Below are 12,500 nucleotides of genomic sequence, written 5' to 3'. Positions count from 1 at the left end.
TTCCAAAATTCAATCATGTCCAGCTTTTTTGCATAGCAGTTACTCCCTGCAAGTTTCATTATTCAACGATTAGAATTGTCAGGAAGCTGTTTACAAACACACATACATACACACATAGACAAACACGGGGTAAAACATAACGTCCTTCCAACTTCGTTGGCGGAAGTAATAAATAATTAGAATTTAACAGATTCAATATTTTAAAGTCTGCGTGAAGATGAGGAGAGAGTAAAATTATTACCAAACTGACTGACCTTGAACAGCTGTTTACAACAAGTGTGTACCTCACATGTGTGGGTAGATTTCATTAACGCCGGTTGATAAACTATTCCTATAGACGAGCTTGATAAATATGGTAATGCTTAATTACTATTCGGGTTTTAATCAAAGATGGTTCATGAATCGTTTTCATCTTGTTTCAAGGTCTAGTGGGAGCAATAAAAATGTAAATAGGAGAATGAATTTTAATTTTGATAAATGATTTTACTGTTGGAAATAAGAGATTACATATATTGAGTAGGTCTAAAAGAATGTGATTTTTAAAATTCGTATATTATTTATAAATTATATATGTATATATATATATATATATATATATATATATATATATATATATATATGTATGTATATATATATGTATATATATTTGTATGTGTACATGTATATTTTCAAACATGTTTATATGTATTTATACACAATATATATATATACACATATATATATATATATATATATATATATATATATATATATATATATATATATATATATATATACAGTATATATATATATATATATATATATATATATATACTGTATATATATATATATATATATATATATATATATATATATATATATATATATATATACAGTATATATATATATATATATATATATATATATACAGTATATATATATATATATATATATATATATATATATATATATATATATATATATATAATTTGTATATGTGTGTTCATGTATATATTCATACATATTTATATATGCACAAACACACACACACACACACACATATATATATATATATATATATATATATATATATATATATATATAATTACGTATTTCTGCGTTTATAATTATATAAATAGACACGCTTAATTCACTTTATATTTGATTATCTTATATTTGGCACCTATTCCCTACTTACGCTTTTTACTTTATATTTAGGAATATTTAATAATTAATAATAACAATAAGAGGTCTATAGGGAAATCAAAGTAATAGCATTGGATAGGCCTACCCACAACGATGGTGAAAGTAATAGCAATAAATAGCCCTATCCATAGAAATAGTGAACTTAGTAAATAGTCCTACCCATAAAGACTGAACTTGATAGCAATAAATAGTCCTACCCACAAAGACTGAACTTAAAAGCAATAAATAGTCCCGCCCACGAAGACTGAACTTAATAGCAATAAATAGTCCTACCAACAAAGACTGAAATTAATAGCAATAAATGGTCCTACCCATAAAGACTGAAGTAATAGCAATAAATAGTCATACCCACAAAGACAGTGAACTTAATAACAATAAATAGTCCTACCAACAAAGACAAATTGATAGCAATAAATAGTCCTACCCACAAAGACAGTGAAATTAATAGCACTAAATAGTTCTACCAACTAAGACTGAAATTAAGAGCAATAATTAGTCCTACCCACAAACACTGAAATTAATTGCAATAAATGGTCATACTCACAAAGACTGTGAAAGTAATAGCAATAAATAGACATACTCACAAAGTGAAAGTAATGGAAATAAATAGACTTGCATAGAACCACGATGAAATTAATAGCGATGAATAGACCTACTCACAAACGCTGAAAGTGGTGGCAATAAATAGACCTACTCACAAACACTGAAAGTAATAGCAATAAATAGACATACTCACAAAGGGAAAGTAATGGCAATAGACTTACTCAGAAACACGGCGAAAGTAAACGCAATAAATAGACCTACTAACAAACACTGAATGTAGTAGCAATAAATAGACTTACTCAGAAACACGGCGAAAGTAATAGCAATAGATAGACCTACTCACAAACACTGAAAGTAATGGCAATAAATAGACTTACTCACAAAGGGAAAGTAATGGCAATAAATAGACTTACTCACAAACACCGAACGTCATGGCAATAAATAGACTTACTCAGAAACACGGCGAAAGTAAACGCAATAAATAGACCAACTAACAAACACTGAATGTAGTAGCAATAAATAGACTTACTCAGAAAACACGGTGAAAGTAATAGCAATAAATAGACCTACTCACAAACACCGAACGTAATGGCAATAAATAGACTTACTCAGAAACACGGCAAAAGTAATAGCAATAAATAGACCTACTCACAAACACCGAACGTCATGGCAATAAATAGACTTACTCAGAAAACACGGTGAAAGTAATAGCAATAAATAGACCTACTCACAAACACCGAACGTAATGGCAATAAATACTTAATCAGAAAACACGGCGAAAGTAATAGCAATAAATAGACCTACTCACAAACACCGAACGTAATGGCAATAAATAGACTTACTCAGAAACACGGCAAAAGTAATAGCAATAAATAGACCTACTCACAAACACCGAACGTCATGGCAATAAATAGACTTACTCAGAAACACGGCGAAAGTAATAGCAATAAATAGACCTACTCACAAACACCGAACGTAATGGCAATAAATACTTAATCAGAAAACACGGCGAAAGTAATAGCAATAAATAGACCTACTCACAAACACCGAACGTAATGGCAATAAATAGACCTACTCACCAACACAGCACGAGCAGAAAGCGCCGCAGAGCGAGTTATCCACTTCCTTGCAGCTGGAGAAAATGTTCAAAGTGCTTTGGCAAGAACCACTCTTAGCAGTGCAAGCGTTGTCTGAGCAGAAGATTTTAGTGGCTAGACTATCTGCAACTTTCGTACGGTTTTTAGCTTCGTTCCGTGATCCTTCAACCTCATCCTGAGGGCGAGAGTTTGAAGATAATTCAAAATGAATAATATAAAAAATGTAATTTGTGCATTGGTATAATGTTGGTCTTAGCGTAATATTGTAAAGGAGAATGGAAATGAAATAGTGCGTAATATATATATATATATATATATATATATATATATATATATATATATATATATATATATATATATATGTGTGTGTGTGTGTGTGTGTGTGTGTGTGTGTAAATATATATATATATATATATATATATATATATATATATATATATATATATATACATATATATATATATATATATATATATATATATATATATATATATATATATATATATATATATATATATATAAATATATATTATATATACATATATATATATATATATATATATATATATATATATATATATATATATATATATATATATATATATATGTGTGTGTGTGTGTGTGTGTGTGTGTGTGTGTGTGTGTGAGAGAGAGAGAGAGAGAGAGAGAGAGAGAGAGAGAGAGAGAGAGAGAGAGGCACATATAATGAATTATAAACACCATTTGTTTCCTGTAACTAACTACTTATTATTATTATTATTATTATTATTATTATTATTATTAACTCACCTGAGCTAGTACAGTCGAATCTGTAATAAACAGAACGAAGAGAAGACACGTGACTTGAGATTTCTTGAACATCTTCTGCATGTTACTGAAAAAAGGGATAAAATAAATGTTAGAATAAAAAATAATGATGATAGAAATACCTCTTGTTGGAATTAATATAGAGGGAATTAATTCCACATCGAAATTCTCCTCCCAATTCCAAGATTGTTGAATGATCTTCCTAATCGGGTAGTTGAATCGTTGGAACTTAAAACATTTGAACTTGCGACGAATGTTTTTACGTTGAACAGGCTGACATAAGTCTCTCTTCATAGTTTTTATATGATAGATTTATTTTAACGTTGTTACTGATCTCAAGATATTTTATTTTAATTCGTTACTTCTCGTATAGTTTATTTATTTTCTTATTTCCTCTCCTCACTGGGCTATAAGGCCTTAGACTTATGTCATCCTGCTTTTTCAACTAGGGTTGTAGCTGGTCTTCTACTACTACTACTACTACTACTACTACTAATAATAATAATAATAATAATAATAATATGAATTGATCGCCCTAGTGACTTTTGTCCCACTATTTGGATGTGAATTAGGAATTTTAGTAAGATTTTTTTTTTCAAATTAATACTGTTTAAGGAACACAATTCATTAAGTTATAACATGAGAAATAAAATTGCCATAAATTGACATCAACCTCAATTTAATAATATTGTTTGTTCAAACCAAGCGTGGTTATTTTGATAAACAAACTTTTTTCATAATTCTGTCCCACCCAATATTATTATTATTATTATTATTATTATTATTATTAGTAGTAGTAGTAGTAGTAGTAGTAGTAGTAGTAGAAGTCCGAATACGTAAGTTAGTTCTGAAAAAGGCCTCAGACATGTCCTTAATCCTGTCTGTGGGTTGGCCATTTCATCACCATGCCAACCACTACGGATTGGTGATGGTAAAAGACTTTAGTCTGATCGCTCACAGCAAACCAACCTAGTATGGGTGGCCCTGACTAGTACAGCTTTGCTGATCATGGTAATACGCAAAGCCTTTCGCCACGTGAAGGTATCCCCACTCAGAAATATATATATATATATATATATATATATATATATATATATATATATATATATATATATATATATATATATATATACTTTACCAGTGTTATCCCTATATTAAAGGGTCGGATGCTTGATGCGTCATTTCCAATGTTTTCTATCAAAGGCAAACTCTTCCATCAAATTTCTTCTCTCCATATCATCCTTCACATTATATATATATATATATATATATATATATATATATATATATATATATATATATATATATATATATATATATATATATATATATATCCACAATTATCACGTATGTACACATCTATACAGCCAACACCTAAACATCCAAGCCTGTATACTGAGATACAATTCTCACCCGCTTCAAATTACCGGAGTCAACCTTACTACCTCTCTGAACCAGCTTTCCACGAAGAGTGTGCCTCAGCTCAGCTGTAGATGAATATTTATGTATCCTGTAAGTCTTTTTCACCCTTGTCACTCCGTAGCACATTCATGAACCCCCCACCCCCCTTTACTAAAGCTGCCTCTTCTCCCCCCCCCCCCCTTGACTAAAGCTGCCTCTTCTCCCCCGCTCTTCAAAGTAATTTCTAATTCAATCGCCTCGATGCTCTTTCCTATTCATTCACCCGGCTCCATATAAACACACGTGAGCCTGGTTTGTAGAGATGTTTGTTATTATTATTATTATTATTATTATTATTATTATTATTATTAATCCCTAGTCTCTGTTCCCTCATACCTATCAAAGACAGACTAAGGCCCAGAGCCTGAACTACAAACGAATCTAGTACGAAAGCCCACAGGACAAAATCCTACGAATAAAATCCCACAGGACGTAATCCCCACGGGGCAAAACCCCCACGAGCAAAATCCCACAATGTGAAAAGTAACCTACTGTTGGATTTTGTCCACTTTCACATTGTGGGATTGTGTCCTTTGGGATTTTGTCCACTTTTCACATTTTGGGATTGTCCTGTGGGATTTCGTCAACTTTTCACCTTGTGGGGTTATGTCCTTTGGTAATTTGTCTACGTTTCACATTGTGGGATTGTCCAGTGGGATTTTGTCCACTTTTCACATTGTGGGATTATGTCCACTTTTCACATTGTGGGATTATGTCCACTTTCCACATTGTGGGATTATGTCCACTTTCCACATTGTGGGATTTTGCCCTCTGGGATTTTGTTCACTTTTCATATTGTGGGATTTTGTCCACTTTCCACGTTGTGGGATTTTGTCCACTTTTCACAATGTGGGATAATGTCTTGTGAGATTTTGTTACGTGGGATATTGTCTGAGGGTTATGTCATGTGGAATTTTGTCCGGATATTACTGCAAACTATTTTTTCCCTTTATTTATTTGGTTTAGTTCTGTTTTTGTCAATGGCTTGGCGTCTATTTTCCTATTTCAGTTGTTCTTCAAAATTTTCATTTTCCTTCTGTTCTCATATTTAGTTGTTCATTTTTCTTTTTTATATTTTGGATAATAAAATAGGTGACACCTGGCAATGGAAATTCGTTTGAAACTTTACGTACTATAAGGGTTTTTTTAACCATTTATATCACACGAAAAAAGTCCAGTGCGTCTGTGCTCTAGGCCTACACATACCTACAAAATTTGTATGCCTTATGCATTCATAAGTATTTAGAGTATCCTAATTACCTTCATCTATATCTTTAATTATCTGTATCTTTAATTATGAAATCCATGTTGTCTTAGCATTTTACGTATAAATTTTTTTTAAACTTCCTGAAAATATTTCCTATTTTCAGTCCTTCAGAGGTCTAGCGGGAAATCTATCGAGTAAATATTGATTTTAATACCTGTTATTATATCCCATTTTGGTATCTAGGACACCTTTGGCCCTAATGATATATACACCAGCATTCTGTACAGGTGAACTGAAGCTTAAAAGAGCATAAATTTGCAGACTTAAAGACTACGTTGCAATGAGACGTATAAGGCTTAAAGTCGTGTGTTTGCTAGACTTATTTATTTTATCACAATTAGACCATTTCTCAGTTAATATTTAAAAGCCTTGGTTAACGAATGGTGATGATTAGGTCTAAGAGATTTAGGTCAAGGTTTGTAGACCTAGATGTAGGTCTAATATTCTTAGACAACTGTAGGTGTAACATTTTTAGACCTAGATGAAAGTGTAACATTTTTAGAACTAGATGTAGGTCTAACATTTTTAGACCTAGGTGTAGGTCTACCATTTTAGACGTAGATGAAGGTGTAACATTTTAGACCTAGATGTAGGTGTATCATTTTTAGACCTAGATGAAGGTGTAACATTTTTAGACCTAGATGTAGGTCTAATGTTTTTAGACCTAGATGTATGTCTACCATGTTTAGACCTAGATATAGGTTTACCATTTTTATAACTGGATGTAAGTCTAACATTTTTTTACCCTAGATGTAGAACTAACATTTATAGACCTAGAAGTAGGTCTAGCATTTTTAAACCTAGATGTAGGTCTACCATTTTTAGACCTAGATGTAGGTCTAAAATTTTTAAACCTAAATGTAGGTCTACAATTTTTAGACCTAGATGTAGGTCTACCATTTTTAGACCTAGGTATAGGTCTACCATTTTTAGACCTGGATGTAAGTCTAACATTTTTAGAGCCAAGATGTATGTCTACCATTTTTAGACCTATACCTATGTCTAACATTTTTAGACCTAGATATAGGTCTAACATTTTTAGACCTAGATGAAGTTGTCGGTTCAACGGAATTATACATAAATATAAATACCCCAAAAAACTAAAATACTCGAAAATCTTTAAAAACAGTTCCTGTTTATTTCAAACACTTTCAAATCCATCTGATCTTTTCCATTCCATTAAAATGAAAAGATCATTCATATACATTTTCCTTGCAATATTTATGTTATTCATTTATTCATTAATCTATATCTCGCCTTCATGCTCATTTGCGTTTTTATAATACAGGATTAGAGATGGAAATTGAAAAGTCTTTCGCTGTCCTATCTTTATCGGTAGTACTTAACCAAATAATGTCTTCGGACCCATTCATCCTTGAATAGCTTATATGTTGGAGCATTTGACGTATCTGAGTTATGACTAACCATTATTCACATACGAAAGTTAACAAATAAGCACATATATATACGGTAAACACGTTTGTAATATATATATATATATATATATATATATATATATATATATATATATATATATATATATATATATACACGGTTGTGTGTAATATATATATATATATATATATATATATATATATATATATATATATATATATATATATATATATATATATGTGTGTGTGCATATATATATATATATATATATATATATATATATATATATATATATATATATATAAATATATATATATATGTGTGTGTGTGTTTGTGTGTGTGTGTATATATATATATATATATATATATATATATATATATATATATATATATATATGTATATATGGGTGTATATATATATACAGTATATATATATATATAATATATATATATATATATATATATATATATATATATATATATATATATATATATATATGTGTGTGTGTGTGTGTGTGTGTGTGTGTGCGCGCGCGCATAAGTGTGTGAACACACGTGTTTATGTGTGTTTTTACCGCTAATTTCTTGTTTTGTTTCGCTTATAATATCTGTTGATACAAAGAGAGTACAAAATAATGATTTTCACATCATCTATTAGAAGAAACATTAGTATTTTATTTCAATTTTTTATTACTTCTTATATCGTTTATTTATTTCCTTGTTTCCTTTCCTCACTGGGCTATTTTTCCGTGGAGGGGCCCTTGGGCTTGTAGCATCTTGCTTTTCCAACTAGGGTTGTAGCTTGGCTATTAATAATAATAATAATAATAATAATAATAATAATGATAATAATAATAATAATAATACCCCCGTATTTATCATTAAACAACCGCAATAAAAAGAAAAAAATATTAAATAATTTATCTAAAAAAACATCGGTCCTTTTCATATCTACTTTCTACGGACTCATGCCGACGTGTTTATTTTTATTAATACACTAGTGTACGTGGCCCGTCAAAAATTACGGCTAAATAGTTAGACATGCACACGCAGATATACAACCCTTCCCACCCCCTCCCCCTTTCCTAAATACAGCCGGTCAGTTTAGGCAATTTGTGGGAGATTGTGGTTTCCGAGTGTACCTATAGGAGTACCCCCTCTCACTAGGGTATGACTACTCTCTTCCTACTCTAGTGATAGAGAGAGATCAAGTAATCATACGTAGAGCAATACTGCTCAACGTGACTGATATATATATATATATATATATATATATATATATATATATATATATATATATATATATATATATATATATATATATATGTATGTATATATATATATATATATATATATATATATATATATATATATATATATATATATATATATATATATATATATACATATATATTATATATTTATATATATATACACATACATATATATATATATATTTTATATATATTATATATCTATATATATATGTATGTATGTGTATATATATATATATATATATATATATATATATATATATATATATATATATATATGTATGTATATATATATATATATATATATAGAGAGAGAGAGAGAGAGAGAGAGAGAGAGAGAGAGAGAGAGAGAGAGAGAGACCTTGCTCTATTTTATATAGGGAAAATTTCTATATATCATTTAATTGCTTGCTTATCTTGTACATCATGATTGCCCTTGGTTGAGTCACAAAAAATCGCAGTGATTTAATATCGATTAGTTTTAATGTGCTCACACGTCTAGACACAAGGTCGACCTCCAGCTAAGAATATGCTAATATACTTTACTTCAATACACAGTGATTAAACATATCCTTGGATACGCCATATCATAAATAATAACATAAATCAAGCATAAATGGTGCCAATGAAAAATGTTCTTTTTCCAAATTCTCCGAAATCGATCGGAAAGTTTGGCTGATTAATTTTTTTTTTCAAGGTTGTACCAGAGAACGGGTTAACATTAACTCTTTTCAGGTATAATGACGTATCTATTTATAAACAGAAAAGTACGTATGTTGGATGACGTCATCAGATAAACTTGAATCAATACGTGTCAGTTATTGAGGACAGATTTGGTTCAGTTAAACCATGAGTAATTTTGATTCAGTTAAACCGTGAGTAATTCTAATCAGTTGAATTAAGATCAGTAGGAATCAGTTATACTAGAGACAGTTAAAATAAGAATAGTTCGAGTGAGTTAAACTAGGAATAATTCGAGTCAATTAAACTAGTAATACTCAGTCAGTTAAACTAGGAATATGTTGAGTTTAAGCTGGGAATAATTCGAGTGAGTTAAGTTAGGAATAATTCGAGTCAATTAAACTAGTAATACTCAGTCAGTTAAACTAGGAATACGTTGAGTTTAAGCTGGGAATAATTCGAGTGAGTAAGTTAGGAATAATTCGAGTCAATTAAACTAGTAGTACTCAGTCAGTTAAACTAGGAATATGTTGAGTTTAAGCTGGGAATAATTCGAGTGAGTTAAGTTAGGAATAATTCGAGTCAATTAAACTAGTAGTACTCAGTCAGTTAAACTAGGAATACGTTGAGTTTAAGCTGGGAATAATTCGAGTGAGTTAAGTTAGGAATAATTCGAGTCAGTTAAACTAGTAATACTCAGTCAGTTAAACTAGGAATACGTTGAGTTTAAGCTGGGAATAATTCGAGTGAGTTAAGTTAGGAATAATTCGAGTCAGTTAAACTAGTAATACTCAGTCAGTTAAACTAGGAATACGTTGAGTTTAAGCTGGGAATAATTCGAGTGAGTTAAGTTAGGAATAATTCGAATCAGTTAAACTAGTAATACTCAGTCAGTTAAACTAGGAATACGTTGAGTTTAAGCTGGGAATAATTCGAGTGAGTTAAGTTAGGAATAATTCGAATCAGTTAAACTAGTAATACTCAGTCAGTTAAACTAGGAATACGTTGAGTTTAAGCTGGGAATAATTCGAGTGAGTTAAGTTAGGAATAATTCGAGTCAATTAAACTAGTAATACTCAGTCAGTTAAACTAGGAATACGTTGAGTTTAAGCTGGGAATAATTCGAGTGAGTTAAGTTAGGAATAATTCGAGTCAGTTAAACTAGTAATACTCAGTCAGTTAAACTAGGAATACGTTGAGTTTAAGCTGGGAATAATTCGAGTGAGTTAAGTTAGGAATAATTCGAGTCAATTAAACTAGTAATACTCAGTCAGTTAAACTAGGAATACGTTGAGTTTAAGCTGGGAATAATTCGAGTGAGTTAAGTTAGGAATAATTCGAGTCAGTTAAACTAGTAATACTCAGTCAGTTAAACTAGGAATACGTTGAGTTTAAGCTGGGAATAATTCGAGTGAGTTAAGTTAGGAATAATTCGAGTCAGTTAAACTAGTAATACTCAGTCAGTTAAACTAGGAATACGTTGAGTTTAAGCTGGGAATAATTCGAGTGAGTTAAGTTAGGAATAATTCGAGTCAGTTAAACTAGTAATACTCAGTCAGTTAAACTAGGAATACGTTGAGTTTAAGCTGGGAATAATTCGAGTGAGTTAAGTTAGGAATAATTCGAGTCAGTTAAACTAGTAATACTCAGTCAGTTAAACTAGGAATACGTTGAGTTTAAGCTGGGAATAATTCGAGTGAGTTAAGTTAGGAATAATTCGAGTCAGTTAAACTAGTAATACTCAGTCAGTTAAACTAGGAATACGTTGAGTTTAAGCTGGGAATAATTCGAGTGAGTTAAGTTAGGAATAATTCGAGTCAATTAAACTAGTAATACTCAAAGTCAATTAAACCCAGTAAGTTTCATTACTCTACGATTAATATTGTGGTCAGGAAGCTGTTCACAAACAAATACAAACACACACACACACAAACAAACAAACAGGGGCGAAAACCTAACCTCCTTCCAACGTCGTTGGCGGAGGTAATAATACAAATAAATAGCTTTTATGAAGAACTAATTTTATAATTGTGGCATAATAATATGGTTCCAATACTTTATCTTTCTGCATGTTTTCAACTCACAGTGACAATCTCTTCGATCGAGGTTCGATCATCCTTATCATCGTCTTATCGCAGTCATAACAGATATTGATGATAACGACAGAGGCCGATGGGACGGGCAATATATCATTATCTATCCTAGAAATGGTAGAATCAAGGAAGGGAAGAATGTGGATAAAAAGGAATTTCCATCAAATCGAAAAATAACTCGTTCATAATGAAAAGTACTTTTTTTTAGAAAGAATTAAAATTATGTCATAAGAAATCGGTTCCAGCAGTGACTCATATCTTTTTTCTGTAATGACAACAACAACAACCACAAGAACAACAACAACAACAACAAATGCATCCGTATTTAGTCCACTGCAGGACAAAGACCTCAGACATGTCCTTCATGTATGGGGTCTGGCCAGTTTTCATCACCACATTGGCAACTGCGGATTGGTGATGGTGGGAGACTTTAATCTGATCGCTCACAGCAAACCAACCTAGTAAGGGTGTCCCTTACTAGTACACTCAGAGGGTCCCATTATATTAGTTGCCTTTCGTGTGTAAGGTCCTCCCAGGGACAGAGAATAGTGAGGGATAGAATGTAATAAAACATGCTAAATTCAGGTCACCATGAAATAGTAAATGCGTAGAAAGTCTTTATCGTTCTTATAATGGTTTATTTTGGGATCCTACCTTCAGTCGTTATCATATACATACAGCAGACTCTATTTACGTT

At 30.8% G+C, this 12,500-nt stretch overlaps 1 protein-coding gene across 1 annotated transcript in view; it reads right to left on the bottom strand.

Moving 5' to 3' along the window:
• The window catches only part of LOC137654219 (keratin-associated protein 5-9-like), a 13,269-nt gene extending 8,174 nt beyond the window's left edge, over positions 1-5,095 (bottom strand). Inside the window, exons 1-3 of the mRNA XM_068387856.1 lie at positions 5,046-5,095; positions 3,615-3,699; positions 2,808-3,000 (exon numbers count right to left, since the gene is read on the bottom strand). Of these exons, the coding sequence (XP_068243957.1) occupies positions 2,808-3,000; positions 3,615-3,695 (274 nt within the window). The 5' untranslated portion in view covers positions 3,696-3,699; positions 5,046-5,095. The remainder of the gene's footprint in view (positions 1-2,807; positions 3,001-3,614; positions 3,700-5,045) is intronic.
• Between the last annotated feature and the right edge of the window lie 7,405 nt (positions 5,096-12,500).

Source organism: Palaemon carinicauda, chromosome 15 (genome assembly GCF_036898095.1).
Source record: "Palaemon carinicauda isolate YSFRI2023 chromosome 15, ASM3689809v2, whole genome shotgun sequence".
Classification (NCBI taxonomy): Eukaryota; Metazoa; Arthropoda; class Malacostraca; order Decapoda; family Palaemonidae; genus Palaemon; species Palaemon carinicauda.
Note: the sequence above shows the minus strand (reverse complement) of the source record. Positions and strands in the feature narration are given on the sequence as shown.